This window comes from Bemisia tabaci, chromosome 3 (genome assembly GCF_918797505.1).
Source record: "Bemisia tabaci chromosome 3, PGI_BMITA_v3".
Classification (NCBI taxonomy): domain Eukaryota; kingdom Metazoa; phylum Arthropoda; class Insecta; order Hemiptera; family Aleyrodidae; genus Bemisia; species Bemisia tabaci.
The window spans coordinates 26,814,189-26,841,134 of NC_092795.1; the positions used below are offsets into that span (position 1 = coordinate 26,814,189).

General features: G+C 38.7%; 1 protein-coding gene across 5 annotated transcripts in view; it reads right to left on the reverse strand.

Annotated features, from left to right (window-relative positions):
* Positions 1–1,101: 1,101 nt before the first annotated feature.
* Positions 1,102–26,946, reverse strand: part of LOC109031113 (protein regulator of cytokinesis 1) — a 40,442-nt gene continuing 14,597 nt past the window's right edge. For 2 of the 5 annotated variants that reach the window (XM_019042450.2, XM_072298091.1), the window contains 9 exons: positions 25,410–25,529; positions 24,073–24,228; positions 21,767–21,931; positions 20,773–20,996; positions 19,455–19,602; positions 16,869–17,027; positions 14,495–14,671; positions 11,680–11,823; positions 1,102–4,227 (listed from right to left, as the gene is read on the reverse strand). In XM_019042450.2, the coding sequence (XP_018897995.2) occupies positions 3,982–4,227; positions 11,680–11,823; positions 14,495–14,671; positions 16,869–17,027; positions 19,455–19,602; positions 20,773–20,996; positions 21,767–21,931; positions 24,073–24,228; positions 25,410–25,529 (1,539 nt within the window). In that variant the 3' untranslated portion in view covers positions 1,102–3,981. Of the gene's footprint in view, positions 4,228–8,689; positions 8,935–11,679; positions 11,824–14,494; positions 14,672–16,868; positions 17,028–19,454; positions 19,603–20,772; positions 20,997–21,766; positions 21,932–24,072; positions 24,229–25,409; positions 25,530–26,946 lie in introns of those variants that run through there. The other 3 variants (XM_019042452.2, XM_019042451.2, XM_019042453.2) reach the window with 3 other exon arrangements.

A 26,946-nucleotide genomic window follows, 5' to 3' on the forward strand; every position in this document is an offset into this window, starting at 1 on the left:
TCAGTTTGCCCTCTTAATAACTTATATATAAATAAATTTTCAGAAAACAATACCTCTTAATAAATATTTTTTAAAGGAAAGGTAAATAAAGGTTTCAATAAAAGGTATTCATTGTAGAGTAACAAAGAAATGAACTACTGAATTTTCCTTTTGTACAAGAAAATTTTGCCACGTAATGCTGTAAAATAGATCAGAAGAGCAACATCCTTCTGCATGTTACTCAGAATATCACTCATTACATTCCGTTAGTTTCCTTCTGACATCTTTGGGATTTTACTGTGATGTTATTGTTCCTTTGATGATGATAGATTTTCCTCTAGTTTTGATTGCAAATAGCTTTCAAACGAACACCTTTATAAAGTTCTAAGAATTAATCATGTTCTATGGGGGGTGCTCCCCGTTTCTCGCGTATTTCAAATTGGAAGGGTATGTTTTGACTTTTTAGATAGGAGACAAATACATTACCAGGGTTGCCATAGCTCCAACTTTGAAGTCCCCATATAAAATGGCGGCCCTGCTAATGTACATATATTCTATCCCTATCTGTGCATACAGAATTAGAGAGTTTGACTATATAAAGAGGTGGACTCTCAACGTGGCGTGGAATATCCACTCCATTACAGCTTAAACTTAGAGAGCTTTTTTCGAGCTTGGAAATTAATTTCAGAGAAAATCAGTGGCACCGTTGTATTTTTCCTTAAATTTTACAAATAACAGAATACTTAGGTAGTAAATTTTTGACACATGCAAGAACTCCTTTGGTTTAAAAAGTCTATCATGAGGAAATTGAACCTGAAAGTGAGTACCTCTCCTGCTCTAGTAGCCAAAATACTACATGCAATACCTAACAAGTTAAGTAAAAAATACTAATTCAAATACCTACTTAGTTAGGTATTATTATTAGTTGGGTAATAATTACAATGTGGAGATGGCAAATCACCTTCCCCTCTCTTCTTCATCCACTCATTTCCTCCAAAAAATCCTTTGTACTCTTGAGGTAAAAATTCATAATTTTCTCAGTAAAAAGAGCTTTGACCACCTGCAAATGCACATAAAAGCCATCCAGCAGAGCAAAAAAAAATTGAAGTGATGAACACTCGGTTAGAGAGAAAAAAGAATTGCCATGAAAAGCCCTTCTTTTCATTTATTTACAAAACTAAAAACAAGTACAAAAGTATTTACAAATATGCAATAAGACATGTTTACTGAAGTGCCATGGTAAATATTTACCTAAGAGGCAGAATCAACCAGAATCACAGATGACACGAGTTGAAGAAAGCAAGCCTTACGTAGCAAAGAGACTTAATTATTGTGACAGAGCAAAAAGAAATGAAATAATAATAATGAAGTGTACAGTTGGTTACACTTCTTGTACACATACTTAATAAATGATACAATGAGCCAGAAAATAATCGAAAACGTGTTGATAGAACCAATCCATGAGGCCAAGGTTAAGTACCATCAAGGCAGCTCACTTTGGTTTGCGTCTTGGGCCGTTGCGGGGACAAGTCCAACGCATCAAAGTGACTTGTTTCAAGGTCAACCGATTTGTCATTTCTAATGATTTTCAAATACCCTTGAAAACAGGCCATTGGGACAAATCTAGCAATTTACAAAGGCCTTGAAAATTGAACACTTTTCATGGCAGCGTGAGTATGCAAATTCCTTCTTACAGAAACAGATACAAGAAATTCTTCTTTAAATGATGTCAGGCTACTTGCCCTAGACTCAAAATACTTACACAATGAGACCAAAATACATTTTTATTTCACTTTGTCGTCAATTTACCTATACAACCGCTGTTTTCTCATCAGTCTCAAATCTACACAGCATTTGATTTGTAAGAAGTGTCTCTAAAATACCTCCAGAGTACCTACTAGGTGTCGTACCTACAGGGTGAATAAAAAAATGGAAAAAACTTGAATAGAGGTTCCTAGTTTGTCCACATACCTAACCGAAGTGGAGGTGTTTCTGGTTTTTTCCCTTGATGGTCAGAGAAAAAAGACACAAAATGAATAACTTAAATAAGTCAAGAAAATTATGTACAATCTCTCTGAAAAATTATTCCTTCACTTTTTATGCTGTCAGACTGCTTTAAATTGATTCAACTGCAATGTAGCAAAGGAAGCAAATGGACTATTTTAAGGAAGGAAGGGGGAGATGATTCCTTTTTGTTCGGTGCTGTTTACATCGATTTTGTCAAATTGGTTTGCCAGGTCCAAAAATTCATAAGACAATAGGTAATTTAGGGCCGTATATAGTCATTCCTTAGACAACTCTTTCCATAGCAAAGCTTCATATACTTCATACTGCAATTAGGAAAGCCTTTCACAGAGCTTCATGAATGAGAAAATTTTAACATACTTGAAGTCAATCCAACCGTGAGACTTTGAAAATTGATCCTTACCACATATCACAATGCCGTGCATTTACAAATATGCAACATGGAAAGAAAGAAAATTGAAGATTTTTTAAATGTTGAAACAGGTCCTTGCTTGCCTACTTACCTGAGCTTTTGCCTAAACCATTAACTTTATACCTGTGTATTCTTCGTGGTAGCTAAATTTTTTTTACTTTTGCAATAATTTGTTCCTGAAGTTTGATAGTGGAACTTCTCTTATTTAGGTTTGGAGAAATTGTCCTCTTTATGATGCCATATCAAGGACCTCCTTACACCTACCTCCCTTGGTTTCAAATTTAGTACCTAAAAATAAACAATGAAGAGCCTCTGTAAAGAAAAGAGAGCTAGCTGTCTGTGAAATGACTATATGTACAGGCCTACGTTGACTGAAAGCTTCATCAACATCATCTACCAACATAAAAGTAAAAGCTTCCACTCTTTGGTGCTCTGGTCATCAACCCATTGATCTATCATCTTTTGTTGGCAGACAGCATGCTGAAAACTTATACAGCTTACAACAGCTTACTTAAACAACTTATACTTATATAAACTTATAAAACTTATACTGTGACAAGCATTGATCCAAACTTGTACCTGGAAGGCACAACTCTGATCACTGATATAATCGCAAATTCTTTACCACCATCCTCAAAACTGATAATTAACAAATTACTCCATTGCTGCATCCCTCGCTTTTGTCTGTGCAGATAGATAAGACATTGTTTATAAAAGATTATTTTCACACACCCTATGAATAGCAATGTCTAATGCCTGAGTCATATTGGGGCGTTGTCCGATTTTTTCCCCGACCATTCCATTGTCTTCCATACATCCCTTGCCATTGCCTCTTCGTACCTACGGGCCGAAGGAAATTTACCCTCATCACAATTGTGTTTATATCTACAAATTCTGATTAAGCTAGCTATTTTGATGAAAAATGAATTTATTTGTAAGGATATGTAATTGCTAGAAAAATATGTACATTTATAAGGAAATTTAATCGTGAGAAAAATACATATGTTAATGAGGAAATATAATTGTGAGTGAATGAATGACAAAATTGCATTGTTATTAGTTTCACAATTGATTCATGAACTTTCCAAGATATTTGCTTGTGATTATACATATATTTTTCATTGTTATTTCAAGCTCAATCCGAATCAGGTTAGATAAGGCGCCAGGAATGATGGATCGGACGTAGACACAATGAGAAAATAGGCTAATATGCCTCCTTCGGGGCAAACAGGTCCGTGCCTGCATCAAATGTTGCCATCTACAGGGTGCAAGAAAAGACACTTTCAAAAGCCGTGTCTGATCTATTTGTACAGTCTGTAGTAGGTTTAGGTAACATTGGATGAATAAATTTTAGGTCAAATGATAAGTGACTGAAAAATGCTTTGAGTCGAACTAACTGGGTAAAAATGCACGAGGACCATAAAAACAACTATTTTAGCTGTAGGTCAAAAGAGAAATGTCTTTTGGATCAAAGACCCTGTAACTAGATGAAGCATACATAGTAGGTGAGGTACAAGCGTATGAAGCATACCAAGTAGGTCCTAAGATAATGGCTGGGAATTGTGCTAGATGATGATTGGGAGCTTGCCTCGCATTGTTGTTAGTCTTGGGCCGGTAAAACGATTTGGAGTAGGAATTTTCGATGATGCAGAGCGTGGTGTCTTGATCATGGTGTGTTTCATGGGTGTCCTAATTGGAGTGCTTTTCAATGGAATTTCAACGACCTGAGTGTTCTCTTTTAATGCAGCACGAGTTGACGTAGAGCTACGGCAGGGCATAATATGTGTTTTCTCTTTGACATCCAAATGCTCCTGTGAAGATAAATAAAACACACCAGTTAACACTTTGAGGAATTTTTAATACTCCCCGAAACATCACCACTAAGTCAATAATTTTTCTTCATAACATTCCGACACTTAACACCATTACCATTATCATTCAGAAGCACCGATTTCAGCATTGAAAGTGTTACGTAAGATGTCAGTGAAATCTCTGTTTTCGTATATATTTACAACTTTTTTTTGTGGTTTAAGTTACATACATATTTCTACTTCCATTTTTGCTATGGTTTATACTGATTTTTGCATCAAATTAAAAGAAAATTAATCTCTTATAAAAATAATCTTCTTTTAAAGTTGAGCCGAAATGGATTTTCCGCATCACCGGATACGGATATCGATCTTTTGTATCCGGCCGGAGCCGGATCCGAATAGTGGTTTTTTGCATGAGAAAAATCTCCCGATTTCGTGCTTGGGGCAAGAGGCACAGTGTGTATTACACCATCAAGACCGTCATCCACGATGTATGTGCCTTCACACCGGCAACCTCCATATTTTTCAATGATACGCTATGAGTAAGCCCACTAAAACGAATACTAAAAAAAAGGCCTGGCGGATAAGCAGCATGGCTTTCATTGGCTTCATGGTGTGATAGATCAGATGAATTTGATGTGCAGAAAGAGAGATATTAATAGAATTGTGCCTAAACAAGACAACAGTGGAAAGCAGCGCTTTGGTGCTGCAATAACAAACTGCGTACTGCGACATTACAATAATTGCGGAGTTACACTCGGACTAAAAACGTTAACAACAGGGGACATATGCACATGTTGGTGACATTTTTTTTTCTCTTCCACCTGCATCTTCATCTTTGAAAGTGAAACATGCAGACTTTCGGAACTAAGGATCACGTTGCAATTGTGTAAATGTGCAGGAAATGTCCTTAATTCCGGTGATAACAAGTTTCGAAAAGGTGAACAATTACAAGGACTACTCAAAAAGCCAAAAAAGAAGAGAAAGAAGAGAAAAGAAGAGAAATGCCAAAATAAACCACGGCCCCCCAAAGTTGGAGAAAAAAAATCGTCTTTCTAACACTGTGACAATGTTTATCAACCAATATTTATGAAAATTGGAAAATGGGGGCAATTTTGAGCGCTTCTTTCATTTTCGACCTCCTAAAAAGGGAAAGCGCATTTCGAGGGGGGGGGGGGGGGGTACTGAACCTAGAAGTGGCCAAAATTAATGTTTCCAAACAAACTCTGATTCCAACAAAAATTTATTTTTGACGGCACTACTGGATTCAGCGTTGAAAAATATTGAGAAAATGTGTCAAGCGTTTTTTCGCTATGACTCATCGTTTTCGAGATAATAGGGACTGAATGGAGCGCGGATGGGCGCAAAGAAGGTGGGAGGTGGCCCCCACGGGAAGCGTTTTTGGAAAAAAGTTACATAACAAAAACGTCTTTTTTTTACCCAAAGAATCAACTCCTTTAATATTCATACATCATCCTGGGACACCCTGTATTGGAGTTTTGAATTAATATCAACTGTTTTCTAGCACTGACTTTAAGAGAAGTGTACAAAATATTTCATTTCTTCATAATTACATGCAAACTTAAAATGTTCCCCTCAAGAGGGGGTTTTCATGAATGATGAAATTCAGAAATAATCTCACAAGTTACTTGGCTGTAATTTTACTGAAATATTGCCGAGAAAAAAATTGGTAGTCTACATTGCCACGTAAGTAATGGTAGTATGCGTGCAAGAGCCAATAAAGTGTACATGTTAAAGTGTTTATTACTTACCTAAAGTGTACGAATGAGTCATATTTCACAGATGGGATAGATACAAGGTGCTAAGCAAGCTAAGGCTGCATCAAGATTAGAAAATTACAAAATCAGACACTGAAATATGAAGCTACTTCAAGCCAAAAGCAGAGAAGATGCCTATGCAGATTATCAAGGTAGAAGATTCTCAAGAGTAGGAGCATTGCAAGCTGAAGCATTAGATGGAAATTAGCAATGAGTTTCTAATCTTAAGCCCGTATCTTGCGATCAAAGTAGAGGCTTCAAAGAGACTCATCGATTGCCCCGACTTAAACCGCTGGCCAATACTAGAGCCAGGAAAGGCATCAATCAACCTCTGTGAAGCCTCTAGTTTGATCGTCTGATACGGACTTTAGAATTTCTTGGAAACGAACGAGGAAAAGAAGTACAAAGATTACAGATAAATAGCACATTACGAGGCAAAGCTAATATAATTTCACGCAATTCATCTAACAAGTTAGTTTTCCAATATCTATATCTGCTTGAATGCTTAGAAGCATTTTACTATTTGTTGAACCTTAGTTTTCAAATTGAGGAGCTTTCCGGAAAGCCCCAAGTGAGACCTTGAGCTATTATGAAAATTAGAGGAATTTCGGTTCAGATCGAGGAGTCATAAGTTGTAGCTAAACGTAGTATTACCTATTGACACTAAAAAGGACAAGAAAAATTTCTAAAGCTCTGTAACTTGATCCCAGAAAAAGGTAGGGTTAAGCAAAATAACCTTGATGTGCCCAATTACGAGTGATCTCTCTCTTGGCGGTTGCAAATATCTCTCTTCTGCCCTGGACAATCTCTCGCGCTTACAGGCATGCCATAAGAGAAACTTTGATCAAATTTAAGCCTTTATTATTGAACTTTCACAGCTCGTGTTTGGTTTAAAACATTCTATACATACATATGCTGCTAGGACTTATGGATCTTAGAATTCAACATATCTGTTGTTTTATTAAAATATTCACTGATTTTGAAGCCAGATTTTAGCAGCGCAACATGGAGGATTTTTTCGGAACTTCAGCAAAGGATTCATTTTACAAGTACCTACTACAGCGTGGCTCCGGCGCCAAATTTTAAAAAAGGAGCCAAAATCAGTAATATTTTCCTCCTCACATAATTTTAAACATTGATTGGGAACCTGTTATTGAAATAAGAGTAATAAGACAAACAAATTTTACGTTGTACTCCCGAATAAGCCTGATACTCTTGTAAAATTGGTCTCAAATGTTCCTATCACTTAAGCTATAAATATGTGAAACAGATAAATATATGAAATAAGTGGATTAAATTGGTAAACTGTTAAATAGAAGGTAATCATACAGCTAGTGATACAGGTCCGATATAAGGTCAGTCAGTCTTACATACAGCCAGACTTGTACCTTAGGTAGTGAAAATAGTGAAAAACTCTAGGTTAGGTAGGAAAATCTCAGAGCATTACATTTAGCAGGAAACAGCAGCCGTTTAAGTGAGGATGTATCCGAACTTGCTGTATTTAACATTTCGTAGTAATGCTATGATTTTATGGGGAAAACAAAAAGTAGTGTAAAACATCCTATCAGAAAGTATACCACAAAATGAAACTTTGATGTTCATAAACAATCTAAGAAAATGGTTGTAACATTAATGCAGGTACAATAGGGTGTGTCTCATTTTTGGGTTTTTCGAAGTAGGTCAGATTTATTGTCCCACTCTAAAGGAAAAACGCAAAGGAAACTGTCTGGGATTTGCAGAATACTGAAAGGCGGTTTACTATTCGTTGCAAAAAGATCAGGTAGGCTGGGACATTACTTAGAATAGATTGGTAGGCAATGGAATAGGAGGGTCAGGAAGACCATGATTTTTCGTCAAATTGAGAATGCAAGTTTCTCTTCCCTCTGTGAAAAGTCGCATATCAAATAGAGATAAAGGAATTAGAGCGACTTTTCACAGAGGAAAGAGAAACCTGCATCCTCAATTTGACGAAAAATCATGGTCTTCCTGACCCTCCTATTCGATTGCCTACCAATTTATTCAAAGTAATGTCCCAGCCTACCCGATCTTTTTGCCACCAATAGCAAACCGCTTTTCAGTATTCTACAAATTCCAGACAGTTTCCTTTGCGTTTCACCTTTAGGGTGGGACAATAAACCTGACCACTTGAAGGCAAAGGGAAATTGTAAAAAGTTTGCGTGAGGTCAACGATTCCGCCGGAAGGGCAGTTCGACACATGCAAACATGAAGTCGATCGATAACTAAAAAAGCGGATGAATATCAAGATTTGCCATTAACTTCTCAAAATGTCAAAAAGAAAAAAACTTGAAAAAGAAAATCAAAAGCCTGTAAATTCTTGAAGTGTTTGTGATACTTTCATGTCTGAATAAACCCAAATATTTTGGCTAACAATAAATGTGTTTAACCTCCATATTATATCCTTCATTAACCTGGTGTACATAATGGCTTTTGATGTGCCTCACTTTTTTTATAGGTCGTTTTACTTATTCAAGGAAAAAAAAGTCCACGATGGGTTTCCGCAGATCGACGGCGACGCGACGTCGCGTCGCGTCGCGTCGTGACGTCAGGTAAATAAGGTAAGTGCGCTGCATGCGAGCGCGCGGCGTAGCAAATATGCTAAAGAGGCTATTTATGCCTTTAAAATGCACGATACGGCAAAACGGACGAAATGAATTGTAAAGAAAAAGAGATAAAGGCCGATTATTATTATTAATAGATGGATATAATAATATACATAAAAATATAAAAATGTAAAATAAAATCATTCAGTTGATAGAATTGGATTAGACTAAGAATAATTTAATAAAAAAGATAAAAGTACAGTAAAATAAAACCTAAGACTTGATTAATCTCTATGATGTTCTAAGCTTTCTGTGAATAACGCCTTAATGGGTGGCCTAGCTTCTGTCGATGATGCTGGGTTTCGAGCCTGTAAGGAAGAGCATACGCAATGAAGGTATTACTAAAAGCAGCATAAAACCGAACAGGATGTCTCGCATTTCACTGCAATGAATGAGACGTTGAACTTCTTCCTTCTAATATTTTCTTACTTTGCCTTTGGCTAATCTATACAAATCAAGTGTTATTGAAAAATTACCAGGGAATTTGAAATGGTCTCTCTCATAAACATCTCTTATAAATTGTTTTTACTAGAATCTTGTTTTCTTATTTCCCACTTCATAACAGCAAAAATGTCCACCCCAACTCGTGAGGTCGTTTGAAAATCCAACTGAATGTTTTTTATGTGAGAAATATTGAAGAAGAGGAGCCCACTCTACATCTGCCCTCCTATCATATTTTCTGCGTCTGGTCTCAATCTTTAAAATAACCGCTATCTAATAATTAGCATATTTACATAGAGCTCCTCTCTTTGTGAACAATTGATTGAGCAATTCAAATCTTCCTCCTCTTCTCTTCTTATGAATGAAATTATTGAACTGCGGCAGCGACCCTCAAATCTCCGGCCACCACGCTTCCCACACCAGAGGTTAAGAGTGAAAAGTAATAAAGAAAAAGCTGCGCAGCTGCCGAATACGGGTATCCCAACGAAATGCACAACTAATTCTCCCGCCGTCGAGCAACATTCGGCGACACTGCGCGCTCGAGTAAAATGCGTATCATATCCACGGTAACGCCAATTTGGCCTTCTGTGTCCGAAATCCGCGCGACCTACAAAGAAACTGGGTCGGTCCCAGTACTCTCGGGGGGATTCCTGCAGCGTCCCCGTTGCGGACCCCTGAAAACGCTCGCACCGCCCAACGCGGGACGGAAGAAAGGACCTCCAGTCAAAACGAGGCCCAGATCGGCCCGGCGGGAAGGGAGCCAGGGCGATTTTTCCGAAAACAGAAAAAGGCCCCCGCGCCCCGGATGGCGGGATGCCCAAACCCGACGTAAACGGACATATACGACGCGGGGCCGACCTGCAGACGGAGTCGGGAGCCCGGGGGAACGAACGGGAAGGTACGAAGTCCGCATGGCAAGGGAGGGGTCGAACAAACGGAATTTCGGGGAGCAGCGCCCCACCGGGGGGCATATTCCCAAACCCCGCGTGAAATATGAAATCCAGTTTAGACCCCAACCGCAGCCCCTTGTGCGGGTCTGAGACTCCTCCGCACCGGCTCGGCTCAGCTAGTCACTCGTCTTCGTCCAACCCTTATGCCCTTCCTCTGATTTCTTCTCAACAATTTTGGCCACGAATTAAGCGATCTAATATTTATTCATTCAGTTGAGTCTTTTGAGCAAGCCAAGGCTCCAATTTTGTCCAATGCTTAGATTTTTTATGCAGTAAAAATATATTTAAAAGCAGAATTTGAGGGCTTTTTTGGTAAAAAGGCGAATGGAGCATGTTATGCTGCTACGATTGTGGAGTTTTTATAGCCTTTGCTGCAAATGAAATAGATAGTTTACAGGAATTTCAGGAATGCAGATTGTTCTAGGCCTCTGCAATTTTCGGCAACCTCGGTTATTGCATAACGGTCATCACGACATGCTCATCAAAATCATGTTACATATTTTAATTATTTTTTTTATGTTTGCTGAGTTCGTATTATTCCACAAGAGTTGAGAATTTGAGAGCCCTTGAGCAAAAGAAAGAGAAACACAACCTCCACAATTTGAATAGGCGGATGAGGAAAATTTGCACACCTGCATGAATAAAGAAAGGTAGAATAAGACATGCTAAGGAGCCATGCTAAGATAATGGAGTAATGTGAAACTAACTACAAAACAATAAAAGTAGTTGCTGCATGTAGGCAGGTTGGATTAAGTCAATTTCAATTTCTGTAACTGTTGTTAGAGAAATCTCCACCTTTCTAAAATGCTATGCGTATGTTGAACTAATGCGGCAATCTTTAAAAACATTAATTTATGCATGTGCTGAAGGAATGGTAAAAGTCCCAGCAATGTGAATGTAGCCCATGATTTCGGCGAATGATAAAGACAAGCGCAGACCATCATTAAGTGGATTAAAGATTCACGTAATAGATCCATTACATTAAACTGCCAAATTGAACTTTTCATTATGATAACCAACGCCAATGAGAACAGAACAAAGTTGAGCTGCAGAGAATCAAAACCTACCGGTGAATCGAATTCTCTGGGAAAAAACACATTTGCTTACCGGACACACACATTCAATCAGTTAACCACAAAACAAACAAACCTTTGAAAAATAAACATTATATTTTCAAACCTAATTGGATACCATGCTGATAGCAAGGAAGGATTGCCGGTAACTCATTACGCGACTTTTTTGCGGCTGGTAAAATTACTCTATGGTATTCAAAACAGGACGATGATTCAGTGTGACTGAAATTAATGACCATAATCTTTTACTGAAGAAGAAGATACCTATACTCTGACAACTTATAGAACAGAACAACTAACTTGGAACATCCCGGAATCGTATTTAATTTTGACCTTGTAGAGTTTACGGAGTGAATATCTCGTTAGAACTAGTAACTGCTGTAAATGTTGCTTTGAAATGCACATCTCACACATGAGTACTTTTCAGCAATGGGAAAATTTGACTCATATGACTTGCTCGGTCTTCTGATACTGTATGTGTCAAAATTGATAATATTCTCTACATTTACCAAAACACTTAAAGATCAAACAGAAATCCTTAAAAATTTCACAACGATACACATTACAACAGTCTGGAGCCAAAACTCACCTGAAAAACTGAATAAGAAGCCAAAGATGATGATGATGTATTGGTGGATGGAGAACGAAAGCTGAAAGAATGTGTTTGAGCAGGTTTTGTAGGTGGCGCAAACTTATACCCTCTTTGAGATCTTGTTAACGGGACTGAAGGGATCTAAAAACGTACACAAAATTGTGGAAATAAAACGGGCACTAAATTTTTAGGTATCCTAATACTATGGTACAATCCAAAAACCTAAGTAGGAGATAATAGAAAACATGAAGGTAGAGAAAACAATTTGATGAATTGGATTGGATTTGGATTGTTTCTTTGAAATCTAAGAACATTTTCAGAGATACTCAATTTTCAAAATTATAAAAAATATACTTAAAACGGAGAAACCAAAATCGTTGAAAAACTTGAGGCCAAAACCAGAACAATTCACTAAAGTAGGTGTAAAATGCAGCATTCATAGGCTAATTGGCAAAGCCCTTAGCTTGAAAATTAGAACTTATTCAGGTTGTTAGATTAGAAATTCAATGCGGACGCTACGATGAAACGAGTGACCACGTGGTTTCGGGATATCCCCAACTAGCAAAGAAGACACTACCAGGGACGAAAAAGTGTGTGCACACGTTGGGGTGGAGCGTTTTTGGGCTCTTTTCTTTCTTTTGTAAATGCACAAAGCACGAAAGTGGCGAAAGGGTCTGAAAAGAACGCCTGAATTTTCCTGAATGTTTTCGTCAACATTTAAATTGCCCGGATCGACGTTGAAGTCAAAATTTGCGGAAATTCAGGTTTTTTGACGATAACATGGTGACAATGGCAAATGCGACGAAAAGGCCAAGGCAATGCGACCAAAGTTGTTGGAAATTTATATGACTTTCTTATGGTTTTTTCTCTCAGGGCAACCATTTTAGTGTGAATCTCGAAAAACCCTTATTTTTCCGGAATTTTGGTATGAATTCTTGTTCAGCTGAGGAGAAGTACAGAAAAAAGAGAGTTAACTAGGGACGAATTGCGTAACAGACTTTTCCTACAAGAATATCATCATCAGGTTGGTCTGAATAACACAACAAAACAAAAAAAATTTTCATTTCGGTGGTAAACAAATATATGTAGAGTCAAAAAAAGTTCCCAATCACATGGGGTGCACCGAATCCAGGATGATGGCCAACTTCAAACGGCAGAGGGGTGTATTTGTCGAATACTTATTAGTGTGATAAGTCAAGTGAAGTATCAGTTCATAATAGAATATTGACGGTGAAACTTCCAAACCAAGTGTCTCATCTGTAATATTTGAAAATTCTGGCTCTTATTTTATTTTCTTAAAGGAGAACAAATCAATATCATTTTTTTGAAGTTTTAGCAGAATTGGCTTCGCACATATACAGGCAAAATCACAGAAGAATTTAAGAGTCGATGTTGAGTAGTTCTCCATTCAAAAAATAAAGTATGACAGGAAACTCTGCAACGTCGCCAACGAAGATACATGCTTTAGTTGCTTCACTGTAATTTTGATGGTAGATTTTTGGAAGGGTAACTTTTAAAGTTTGATTGCAACCCTTTTTAAATTGAAATTAAGGTATCGATTTTTGTATAATTGTGTTCAAGCAATTTGATGAGAGGTTCAATATTTATTTGTCTTTAATTAGACCATATATGTGACCCAATGAATGATGCCTGGTCAGGGAGGACGTGAAAAACTGACAATCCAGGCCGAATCTGAAGGTTACAAGGGTTTAAAATGGCGGGACGATTTTAATGATGATTTTCGTTTTCAAAAGAAAACGATTAGAGCTAACCAAGTGTTTATTGGCATGTAAATAGAGACTGAAAAAATCTTGACCTAGTTGAGAATCTTTTGACATTTACCGTCTATACACCCCCGGACAATTTAGATCTTTTCCCAGAATATCCTGTCAAACCAAAATTAAGAGGTGAAAAGCCATCGAAATAAAAGAATCCCGACTGACAATACGAATCGTGTTTACCGAAACACCCGACAAATTAGGTTCCCCGACCAATAACAATACAGAGCTCTTTAGGCTGTAGCATTAAAACGCACCGACAAATATAAGAAATACCGCCAGATTGGTCTAAAATCTATGGCAGGAATGACAAAATACTGAAACAATAACTGAGAAACACACCCGATCAGTGAGCAGGCATATTGTGTCGCGAGAACGGAAAGGGTCTGATTTTCGAGGACGTATCATTGAGGAGAAGTCAGGTAGCGGGCAGCGCGAAGCAACGTATCATCGAAACCCTCGCGTTTGCTTTATGATGCGCCCGTTTGCCGAATTCAGAAAAGGTCTATCTTATGTTACGCCTATTTGTTTTTCCTTAATAATTCAGTTAATATTGAGAGTTGAGCTTTCAAATAAGGCTCAATGGAAGAAGGAGCTTGAGGTGCAGAAGGATCCATTCATAACTCAACGAGCGAACATGCAAAAACCCTTGAAAATTGTGAAATTTTTAATGTTTTTTCACAACATACACTTCATTCACATCTTCTCTAATTTTAACTGCTCTCCACTTTGAAGCCTCTTCCTTTCGGGGCTTATTCAAAAAGTAGAAGCCTTTCCACATTTTAGGAACCTTTTCAATACCCCTTCTCCCTCCACTTTGCATTTTTTTTCACCCAGACACTGAGTCAAAACTCTCAATTTTTGCACAAAATTTTAAATAAGAAAAAGAGAACAAGGTTTTTCTGAGCTCTATCTGTTAATGACAAGAAGTCTAATAGAATCCATTGATCCAAGAGAAATTCAGAAAAATAAAAAAATGTCCATGATTATTAGAATAGAATACCTCATTTAGAAAGACTTTTACTACAACTTACCTTGGTGGTGCTGGGTGTGTTCTGCATTCTCCGTATTTTCACACGGTTTGGAGTCTTGGAAGGGGTTGCTTCATTCCTTGGTCGTTTTGAAATATTGCTTTGTGAGGTGGCAGGGGTATTTACCTTCCTCTTCCTATCAACTAATGGACTTGGAGCTATTGTTGAATTGGCCACTTTCTTTAACAGGAAATAAAAACAGAGAAAAAGGGGTAACATTTCTGACCTTATACACATACAATTTCATATTCATCGAAAAATAAAGGAATAAATAACCATGCAAATTTGAGAAGTAGGGAGTTTGGTGAAGTAAAATATGTTACAAAATGTTTCAATACCAAAAATATGATGAAACTTACTCTGAGCAGCTGAACCTATGCGTAACTGGCATATTATTACTAATAAAAATTGAGGTGATGATAAGGGGTTGTTCATTAAATACGTTATGCTGCTTTTATGATGTTAGTCCCAATCTTTCAACATGTTAAAACAAACTTGCAAAACGATTTCTTCAACCTCGGACACAGACTTCTCAGTCATGCAATCATGATTGCGTAGAAAATAAGGAAGGTTGCAAAAGATTTATTTTTGGGGGGTGAGAGAGGGGCCATTCAGTACACCATTATATTAAACTATGGCAAGTGTGCTGCTTCTTTGACTGCCTAGTTCTTTGGGAAAAGAACTGTGAAACACATTATATTCAGTGGTGGAAGTCTTTGGGCATGTTTAGGCCCCTGTTTCGGAGCTGATAAATGTGAGTATCGGCAAAACCGGACCATTTCTGTAAAAAATGCATTGTCAACTACCAGATATCCCAAAATTTTCGGATTTTGTGGAGGGACTGCTTCGACCGACACGACAACCCCATTTTAGAATAGAAAAACCGGGAAAAATGTAATTTACAAAAAAAAGGACAAAATTAACGATACTGGACAGAGAGGGGGTTGGGGACTGCTTATAAATCAAGTCATGCACTAAGAGAGGTAAACAAGTAAACTCCTCTCAGAAGGGGGGGGGGGGGGGAGGCCTTCTGGTACTGCATGGTGTCAAGCAAAAACCTATGAAATGCGCCAGCTCTCTGTGAATATCTCCATAGATTTGGTTCAGTTATAACATCAAAGGATAAATTCATTCTTTTTGCAAAAATGGGGCGGTTATTGAGCAAAACGTTGCGTAATATTATCAGGGGCCGGGAAAGGGGGAGGGGGTTGTCTAGATCTGTTATGATGGATGCTTACAGAGGTAGAGGGAGGGATCCGACATTCGGGATTAGAAAGCACTTTATGAGCGGTGAGACTATCATACTTCGTCATGCTGACTGAGGTGGAACATTGACAACAAAAACATGTACTTTTCCTACTTACGTACAACCAAAAAATTGTAGTTTAATCCGCTAATAGGTGGATTTCAGCTAATGGGAGAAAATAGTTCAGGAAAAAAGTTAAAAAAAGATTTGGCCAAATCAGGCTAATGACTACTTTAAGTGCTACTTTAAGTACCTTTAAGTGCCTCGGACTTTGTGTTAGGGATGGAGGAGAGGGCTAAAACTATATACACGTTAGTTTCGAAGACATATTCTCAAAAATTCACTGAGGAGCGAGATATTAACTTGGAGAGCACATTATTTTTTGAAAAGGTTGGTAATTGAGTCTACGTTTCGAATAAGCTATAGTTTTGAATGTCAGAGGAAGATAAATGTGAGTGAATTTGAAAGACCCGGCTGAAGTCGAACAATTAATATATCATTATTTTTAATTACTACACCAAATCAACGCTAAAAGAACGATCTACAACTTTTACTGAGGGGTATTGTTTGATCCGAGCGTTCATATGCATGTAAGTATGGAAAATGCCTACCTATAAAATACTCTCAACTTTGAATTTCTTTCAAATTTACTCACACAAAACTTCCTTTGACATTCAAAACTGTAGCTTTTTCAAAACGTAGACTCAATTACTGACATTTTCGAAACAAATTAGCTCTCCAAGTTTAATCCTTGCTCTGCAGTGAATTTTTGAAATATGCCTAATTTTCAACTTTATCGGACCACTGTACGGAGTCCCTTGAGGGAATTTATGGGGACTTTTGGCTAAAAACACTTTTTCATATGTAGAATCAACAGGGTCTAAATCCAGCTGTATGATAATTTCTGACTGCAAACGGGCCCTATTTGCCTCCGTTTACTGGACTATGCGGGTTTGCATGGGTTTTGGGTTTTTTTTCGGGTTAAAGTGGGTCCTTTTGGGCTGGGGAAAGTAGGGCCAATCATGGCTGCCTCCTGCTGGAATGTTGCATATTTCAAGAACTACCTATAATTCTGCAATCTGGCAACATTAGCACCATCTCAAACTGAATCTTATCCTTTTAAATACCTACTCGGGCTATTTTTTGAGCTTCTTTGCAGGCACTATTTTCCTTCCATTGATCTTCCATTAATTCCAAGAATGAGACACCATCAAAGAGAAAGGGTGATCCGTTCGCTGTCTCATACTCACATAATAGTTTTTTAAGCTCTTTCTCTATCTTCGGGAGATCCTGAAAGCAGAAACACGAAAGTGAAAACTTATTCATTTGGTTGCTGAACGACCCTAATGCTGACTTCAGTTTAAGACCAAAGAATTTGCAAAAGAGTGAGCAAGAAAAAAAATATAAAAACAAAAGATAAGATGTTCCAAGTGTAAAAAATAAAGGACAAAAAATTTGACCATCAGTTTCCCCGTCTGTCAGTCATCAAACCTTTAAGTTCAGATTTTAACCATAACTTCAGTTCAAGTTTGTACGAGGGGTATCACAAAAGTAAGGTCTCAATAAATTTTTCAAGTAAATGAAAGCATATAATTTTAAAAAGTATGACATAGCTAAAAAGCTAAAATCTTAAGCTATTTTTCTACAAAATCACCGCTTCAATCGATGAACTTTCAGAGTTGCGGCAGCAGTTTTCCTGGCCCTTGTCGTAGTGCTCAACCGTCACCTCTCAGAAGAATTGCGCCACCTTTCTTTCACGTTGTCGAAGTGTTGTCCACCCAAGTGTTTCTTCAATGCTATGCTTGAGAGGAAGTCAATGGGGACTAAATCTGGGCTATAGGGGAGATAATCCAGGATACTCTATTTTCCAAGGAATTCAAGGGAAGACTGCACTTGTCGCTGTTCCTGGTCCTCCATCAGCATTCGTGGGACCCCCTGAGCACACACTTTGTGGTAATGAAGTTCATCCGTCAAAATTCGAAGAATAGTAGCTGGAGAAACTCTAGCAACCAAAACAGGAAGCTTCACGATCATCACACTTCGATATCTAAGCATTGCTGCTTCAATCCTGGCAATTGCCTTGTCAGAAGTCGATGGCCGGCCGCTCCTTTCTTCGTCGTGAATGTCGGTGCAATCTGCTGCAAATTCTCGACACTGTTTGCGAAAGTTTTTTTAGTCCACGACCTCGTCTCTGTACACCCAAACTAACTGACAATCCCAAAAAACAAAAAATAAATTTTTGTACAAAATTTCGGCCCAATCCAAAAAACACTCACTGGGTACCTATTAAAAATAATAATAATAATAAAAAAAAATAAATAAAATGAGACATCCAAAACATATGATGGCACGACCGTTTGGATTCATCATATAAAAGTAAGTGATATCAAAACGGCCCAACTTCCCTGAAATATGCCCATCTTAGAGCAAACTTCCGTGAAACCTCCCAACTCCCAACGGACTGATACGATGATGGATGGAAATAAGGTAACTAAGAGAAAGCGATAGATAGGTTACGTTCTGATTATTGTCTGGTCTGGATTCTGGAGAGGAAAATTATGGTATCAGCAGATCATTGATACACACACCCTCATACACACACGCGCGCGCGCAGGTCCGACGCGATGGTCGGAATACGCGCCGGTAGTTCCTCGCCAAGTCGGGCCATTCTCCACAATCGAACGCAATGGTCAGTTGATCCCACGACTCGAGACCGAGACCGCCCGCGCCCCACACACAAAAAAAAACGAAAAATCAGAAAAAATCCCTGAGTTTTCCCGGATGCTTTTTTACCCCTGACTTTTCCCGGTCGCTAACAACCCTGACACTTATAGATATTCCTGCCAAGTTTCACGTGTCTAGCTGCAAAACAGTCGCGCAAATCCAAGAAACCGCGGAGATGCAAGACTGGGCTGTTTATTTTCAAAATGGCGGCCATTAGCCTGGGTAAAAATCGCAGACTGAACTTGGGTCTCGATAGATTTTTGTTCTCAACATACTTATGCATATTCCTGCCAAATTTCGTACACCTCATTGCGACACAGCCGCGAAAATCTGAGAAACCGCGAAGAAACGGCGCTAAACCGCTAATTTTCAAAATGGCGGCGAATAGCAAGGGTAAAATGGCCAAATGGAATTGATGCTCATTTTTCCACGTTCTAGTTACACTCGAGTATATTTCTGCCAAATTTCATGTTAATAGGTAAGTTAGAACGCCTGAAAAATGAGATAATGACAGAAATCAGCTTATGGGGGCCATCTTGGAAAATGGTGGCCAAAATACGGGGAATCACGGGAGATCCAGCTTGGGTCCCGATTGATTTTCATTCTAAGTACTTTGAATTAGTATCCGAGTTCCATGCTGGTAGCCTAATTTGAACTATTAGCGTGATTTTTGACTCTAAGCGATCCCACTAGTAAAACTTTGTTAGAATTCTAGAGTGCTGTTTTCAGTACTTGTCATGTTTTCCTCCCTCTATATGTTTTTTCATTAATTTCGACATCGAAGTTCAGTTTAAGCCCAATTTAAGAGTGCTGAGTGATGTGTCAAGATGGTGGCTGCGGATGAATAATATTTTCTCTAGTATGATGTATTTTGAGCCTTGTCAGACAGGGCTTCAATGATAACAGTAAACATTTTACAGGAAGAATAGGGGGCAGCCACTTACCCGCTTCCTCGCCTGCACGCCCAAAATGGTGGAAAGAAAATCAACTTACTCTTGCAATTTGCTTGCGTTCTTTTTCTTCCTTCAGAAGCTGCCCACCTCTGTTCTTGAATAGACGATCTGTATTCTTGCTTTTGTCATTCAACTCGTTCATTTTGTCCCAGAGTTTGTTCCTTTCATCGATCAACTGGTATAAAGCACTAAACAAATAAAAATACTGTTGATGTAAACAATCACACTTAAAATAATTGCTGAACTTGGCAGATCCAGTATTCATGAATAAACGTAATGCCCCACTGGACCATACAAGAAATTAAAAATCTACAGTACACGGTTTCTTGTCAAAATTTAAAGTAGTTTTTATTGAATGTATGATTGAATCGGGACATGCGAAAACTACTTATGTCCATTTTTCCAGTCTTAAGTTTGTTTGAGTTTGAGAGCTCTGGGTCAAACTGATCACATTTTGTTGCCAAACAGCTTTTAATCTAAAAGAAAATTTTCCTATTCATGCTAATTATCTCAGCTTTCACTCAATTTGTATCTATGTTCTGTAGAGTCATCCCCTAAAGATAGTACTTGTATCTCATCATAATTATTGTTTCAGAAACACGAGAGACACTCTTCTCATTCTTAGCGAAAACGTATTAAATTTTGAATAGTTCAAAATTCACTCTTACAAATGAATTTCTCTCTTTAAATGTCAAACTTTACCACCTCTGTACTTAAAAATAGACAGCCACCCTTTAGTTTACAACTATCTCGCCAAGCTTAATCGTCGGAGGTCCTCCTCTCCCAACGGGGGGGGATGTTGAGTACAGGGACTGGCTCCCTGTTTTTGCTTGCCTCTCTGTTGTTCAGTTGGTAGAGCTGCTCTGTTGGCTGGTGGAATTTCGAGTTTGCCTTGCGGCATCACTGCAGAAATTCCCCTGGCCAATCAGAGGAGCAGGTTTCTCCGCTGATCAGTAGAGGCTGAGCAATGCCAGGTGAGTGAGCGGAGCAAGGATTCGAGGCTTTTTGCATCAAAGGAGCCCCGAGTATACGTCACTCTGCCATCTATTTAGTTTTTCTTTCTTTTAACCCGTTATGTGGTTTCACGTGGTTGAGGGTGCTTTCTTGTGATTGTGCGTGTCCTCTTGTGATGTCTAACATTGTTCATCAATAAAGAATCCATTTGTTAATCATCAAGTTGAGTCCATACGCTCTCCCACCGCTAACCTTGACACGAAACATGTACCAGGATAATTCAATGCCCTTTTTTGTAAGGTGGTCCATTGACTTACCGCTCTGCTGACTCTACTGTCAGTCTAGAAACCCGATTTGAAACAATTAAAAAGCAAAAAATTATAGTCAAAGTTAAAATGACATACCAGTTCTTTTCATAATATTGTCTTAATTTGCTGACTTCTAGCTCATGCAACTCCAGTAATTCTTCGCTGAAGTCCTGGGAGAAATAAGCTTCAAACATGTTCTTTTGGTTTTCAGCATAGTGGAGTCTATACCACCAACTTTCAATTTCACGGCGAACTTCTTGGATAAAATGCTGAATGTGTTTACGTTTAAGTTCTTCACAGCGTTTGAGCTCTTGCTTAAGCTGAAAAAGGAGTTACACTACAGGGTTGGAAAAGAGACAGACACAGAACTAAGATGAAAAATGGGGAGGGGGGGGAAGTGACTATTAAAAACATAATGTAAAAAATACTAAGTATCAGTCATAATAATGTCAGTTTGGGTATTTCTATTGATGATAAACTAATTACAGTCGAATATCTTCATACCTTTTTGGGCAAAACGTTTTTCAGAGACATTCATTTTTTCTCGTCAAGCGACCCAATTATTATTGAAACTGACAAATAAAATGGAAAAATGGGATAGATAAAACTAACAGCAACTTTAAAGGAACTCTATAGTTAGTACAACATATTCTCCCTTAACCTATGACAACAACCCGTTTTGACTAATAGGATTGCTGCATTTACCATTTGCATACATTGTCCATCAATTTTGACATTCAGCCTACTGGCTAGTCATTTCTTGTTACACCATTTCATGAAAAAATGTTTGTCCGTTAACAACTTTTTACTTTTTATTCCTTTTTGAAAACATTTTAACAAGAAACGACTTGTGAAGTTTCCTTGCTTACCACATTTTTGAGGTCTTCAATAATTCTTAAGCACCCCGGTAGGTGCCTGATCGGGCACTTTCTGCACTCATAATCTTTGCTCTAACGAGTTACACCCTGAGCAAAGGCAAAGAGCTTTGAAAACGTACTTTTCAAGGTCCAGCACACTTTATGGTCTAGCATTGGATACAAACAAACAAAGGGCACTCTCAAAGAAGAAACTGCATTGTAACCAAACTTACCCCGTTGATGGCTGATTTTCCATAGCCAGAGTGCGTAATGAGACATTGCTCTCTGTATTCATTGCTTTCATGAAGCCTCTCCCAAATTAGGCTCAACTTACTCACGAGTTCCTCAGCTTCTGCTTTGGCTCGATCCTCTTGGCTTCGTAATGACACAAGTAATTCCTACAAACGTAAAAGAAACATTTTTAGACTTATTATACTTTGAGGACCATTAGCATTCAACAGCAGAGACACCCTCTTTTCGACTGGATCGAAGGGCTAAAAAATACTGCAGAAAAATTAAACAACACGAGTAATGTGATCAGCACTCTAGATCTCATTAAAGATTGAACAGTCCGGTTTGGCGTGCGATTCGAGAAGGAGGTCTCCGTGTGAGCTACCTCCTCAAAATTGCTTTTAATGGGTTCCACTGCACCGATCGTCCAGAGTTTCTCACAAGTTGCGTCATCAGTTGTCCCCCAGTAAACTGCGAAGTTTTATGTGATTCTGTGCTTTTTTTTTCATCCCGTTTTAAGCATTTTTCCGGCATTTTCAGTAAGGAGTGTTTGTTCGTGGCGAGGAATTATCTAAGAACTTGAGTGGGATAACGAGCTAAACTGTGCAGGCATCTCCTTATTGCGGCGTTCTTGGGCAACTCTGCTTTTGGTCCTGTATTAGTCCGTTGCCTACAATCCCAAAAACCCTGCACTTCTTGATTGGAATATGCCGCCCTCAGGGCTTATTGGTAGTGCCTCCAGGAGTAATTCTGGAAGAGGCAACACTCTGAAACCCGCAACTGGAGCAAGATGGTGGCCATTAATGTCCGCCATTTTGGTTTTTTTCAAAGCGCTGTATCTCCGATGCGATCCACCCTACTTTGGTTGACTTATTTTTCAATGATAGGTATTTTCTAGAAAAATAAGCTTCCGCCTTGCCGATTTTCCTGTTGGACTTATATTCTTTTAAAAAATTGGGAAAAACTAAACAATGTCAAATTTTTGGAAATTTTAAGGTCAAATAACTTTTCAACTTGCGTGATGATGGATATTTCGCCTTCTCTGATAGAACCGTAGAATTGTCTGACCTTTAATGTGATACGGCGATAGTGCACATCACACGGAGCGCTATCCGTGTGGGGTTGTTAACGCCCTTCACTGCCGTGTAATTAGGTTGTTACTATATCCATTAAAATTATTTGCTTCTAAGAGGCTTGAAGAAACTGAAATTAAAGTTTTGCCTCATTGGATGGATCTGGAAAAGTATATGGATGTTTTTAATGGAGATGTTGCATGTGTGAGGAATTTGCAATTTTACTGTTGATTCTTGTGTAAAAGTTCGCGAGAAATACAATGGTGCTACTGGTTTTCTCTGAAATCAACTCCCAAGCTCAAAAAAAAGCTCTCAAGTTGAGGCCAAAATGGAGGGGATATCCCACGCTATCCTGAGGGTCCACCTCTACATCAAGACAAACTGTCCGTGCAAAGATAGGGAGCAAATACATTGACAGGGCTGCCACTTTATTAGGGGACTCTAAAACTAAAATCACAGCAACCCTGTCAATGTATTTGCTCCCTATCTTTGCATGGACAGTTTGTCTTGATGTAGAGATGGACTCTCAGGATGGACCTCAACTTGAGAGCTTTTTTTGAGCTTGGGAGTTGATTTCAGAGAAAACCAGTAGCACCATCATGTTTCTCCCAAACTTTGACATAAGGAGCAATCGTCAAATCGCAAATCCCTCACACATGCAACATCTCCATTTGATATCATCATCAACCCTGCGTGACCAGAATCAGACCCGCGAATTTCAGGAAAATGGCATTTCTGGCGTTTTTGCATCTGTTACCTCTGCAAAATATAAACTTAAAATTTGTCTCAAGTACAAGATACGCCCCTTCTGAGGTATTTCCAGCCGCTGAGTTCATAAACCGCCTCTATATTTTTGCCTATTACCTCTCAGTTTGACGGAGGAGCGGCTTTTTCCCGGAAAAACAAGCAAATTTGACGTATTTTTTCATGTAAGCGACTTCTTAATTTACATTTTTCTGGATCCAGAGAAGCGTGATTCTTCTGTGGGTATTATTTGGTATCTATTAGAGATAGGTAAAGTTCCATGAGGATGATCCTGTGTGAACGAGCAAAAAAAGCTACAAAAATAACGGCGAAATCAGCAAAAATAACAGCGAAATTCGGGAAAAATAACTGCAAAATTGGGGAAAAATAAAAGCGAAATTTTCCAATGTCTAATTATATCCTCCTGTTGCTGAGACCTAAAAATTTATCTGATGAAAGATGAGTAGTACCTGATGAATAAAGTACCTTACCTCAAGTTTTTCCAAGTTGTTATCTGTAAGTTTAAACGTTTTTTCATTTTCGCGAGTGACAGCTAGTTCAAAACTGAGAGTTGCTTTGGCTTCTAATCTACTGTAAAGATCCAGGATCTCATGTTTTTTTTCCACAAAAATCTGCTCTCGCTCGGCCTGTGATGAGACAAATAAATTAAATAGGTAATCGATTTATTCTCTGACATCAATAAACATTTGTATTTTTCATTACTGCAGCAATATGATCAAATTATAGCTGACAAAATGTCACACTTCAGGTTCCTTCCCAAACATTGCAAAGGTTTCTAACTTTCAGCACCTTTCTGTTCCATATGGTTTATGTTGACTTTGCTACAGCTCTATTTCTCAACTCAATTTCAAAGAAACCCTATCCTATATGGGTATCCCTTCTTCCACTTGCTTGGATATAGCTGAGGTATTAAAATAACAGCCTGGCAGTCAACTGAATTTATGCTACAGCAACACGGTAGTATTTCCGAGAAATTGTGGGTCTTTTTGTGGCTGCCCCCAGAGAGCACACAAAAACGGGGTATTTTCTATTTTCACAGCTCAGCAGGCGATGTGTGTGCAACCTGCAGCAGTATTTGGACTGGAAACTTGGCATAAGCTTTAAACTTGCGCTTGAAGCTGCCCTAGGAGTATCTTACAGGATTGGAGGTTACTGAAGCATAGGCCTCGATTCAGGGTCAGACTTCTACACTTGATTTGCATTTGTACTACGATTTTATTACAGGAAGAACTTCATTTTCTGCTGGACTTATCAACTACTGAAAATTTTGGTTATTTGTGAAATCCAGTAAATCCTGCTGTCTAGCAAATTGAAAAGTCAGCTTTTTTACGACAATAGTAAGAAGTTCTAAGTCCATTCCTTGAATTATTTTCCTCTCTTATACTTGGTGTTATATTGCGGGTTATTTTCAAAGAATAAGTTTAGAAGGAGTAAAAGTTAAATTAGCTGAAAGCAGTTGTTGCCAAATTTTTCAACAGTTCACCGCATAAGGTGGTTACTTCTAACAATCAATTCCTGACAAAATAGTCAATGGTTTACGTACTTAAAATCGTGGCTACATTACTGCAATTAATGCATATTTTCTCTACTTTTGTACCGCAAAGAGCAAACAATTGACAATGATATCAAGACTCGAGGCAAGATTGTTTGACATTGTTCTGTACTTGCACTACTTTTTCCAAACATTAAATACTAATGAGGTCTTGAAGGGAATTGAAAAAATCAAGGATCCAGGAACACATTTTCAAGGCCACAAAAACTAGGTTATGTTTACAAAATTAGAGTAAAGGATTTTCAGAGTACATACCACTTTCTGTTCAAGATCAGTCAAATGCTTCTGAAAATTCAATAATTCATCCTCTGAAGGCACACCTATATAATCGATAATTTGTGGAGTGGTTCCTAATCGTTTACAAATCTGTTTCTCCTACAACACAAAACCAAATTTGAAACAATAAAATAGATGGCTGAAATAAATACAGGTGCAAAAATGTCACATCTATTTCACTATCTACATATCAAAGTTAATGGAAGGTAAATCTTGAGATGTGAGCAGAGATGAGAGATGAAATCACACAGAATGAAAGGACTACGCACTCGATGCCAAGAAATTCAGCGTTGGCTACATTTAGATTTTAATTCTTATGATGTTCTATGTGACTTCTACAAGTGAAACGAAAATTTCGCGACAGCGCCATGTTTTGGAGGCGTGCAGTGAGTTTGGAGTCCCTCTTGGGGGATTTTAAATTTGTCTGCTAACTTCAATAGATGGCAAGTATCTTGACAAGTTGAAAGGCTGGTTTGCGATAGCCAGGAGTTCGTGAAGTCCTGGGCTTCTCTCATCGGCCCCCGTTGCCGTAAACTGCAGTTTCAGCGTATGAACGACGACTGGTCCGGATGCGATCAGCGCACTACACGTGAGATAGGGTGTTTTTCGCGTTGGAGAACATCCTAAGAGCATGATGTCACGATGCAGTAGACCGCTGCGCGGTTGCCACGCCCTGCGGGAGCCAACGGGATGGTCTAGGACTCATAATAGTTTCGGCGGCCCTCTAGAAGGTGCGTGGCAGCGGTGCGGGGACCCTGTCTGCTGGACATCGCGTAGTCATGTTTAGAGCACTGGAATTGCTGATTTCACTAGATTTTCCGCTCGAATCGTACGAAACTGAGGGTAAGACGCTCCTAAGAAAGATCTATGAAATCAGTCTTCTCTCAACGCGGTGACCACACTGCTCGCGGTAAGCAACACGCGGTACAGCCCCGTTGCCCCCCAGTTGGCCCCGAGAGTTTTCGACTCAAACCCCCCCCCCCTTCTCTTAATTTTAAAATTGTATTTGTTCTTTTATTTCCGATTTTTAGAGTGAGCGTTATGCGTAGTTATTTGTTGTTGTAATTTTCCGTAAACGTCGTAGATTTGTCCGAAATAGTTTGGCCGATCCGAGGTGTCTCCGGTGGAATTACGTTATGGTGTATGATCAGTGTTGTTTGCGTGGTTCCTGTGTGTATTTTCATCATTTATCATCAACTAGTGTAATTAAAGGGAGTGGCACCCTAAAACCCGTGCACGTTTTGATTTGGACTACTTCTCCCCATCTCTCATAAAATCAGTGATCAGACGAGCAACGAAAAGATCATCTAAGTCCATGGGACAGGTTTGATAGAACGTCCTATTGCATCAGAATATCCTTGATATTAGCGTGTGTTATAGCTCTACCAATTAGTCATCACTGAGGACTTGAGGCCTCATTTTCTATACCTCAAGTGGTGGAACGCCCCCCCATGTTTCTCCTCACTGCAGAGGAACATAAGTTTTTGGCTAAACTTTAGGGTAGTTCTGGTCCCTA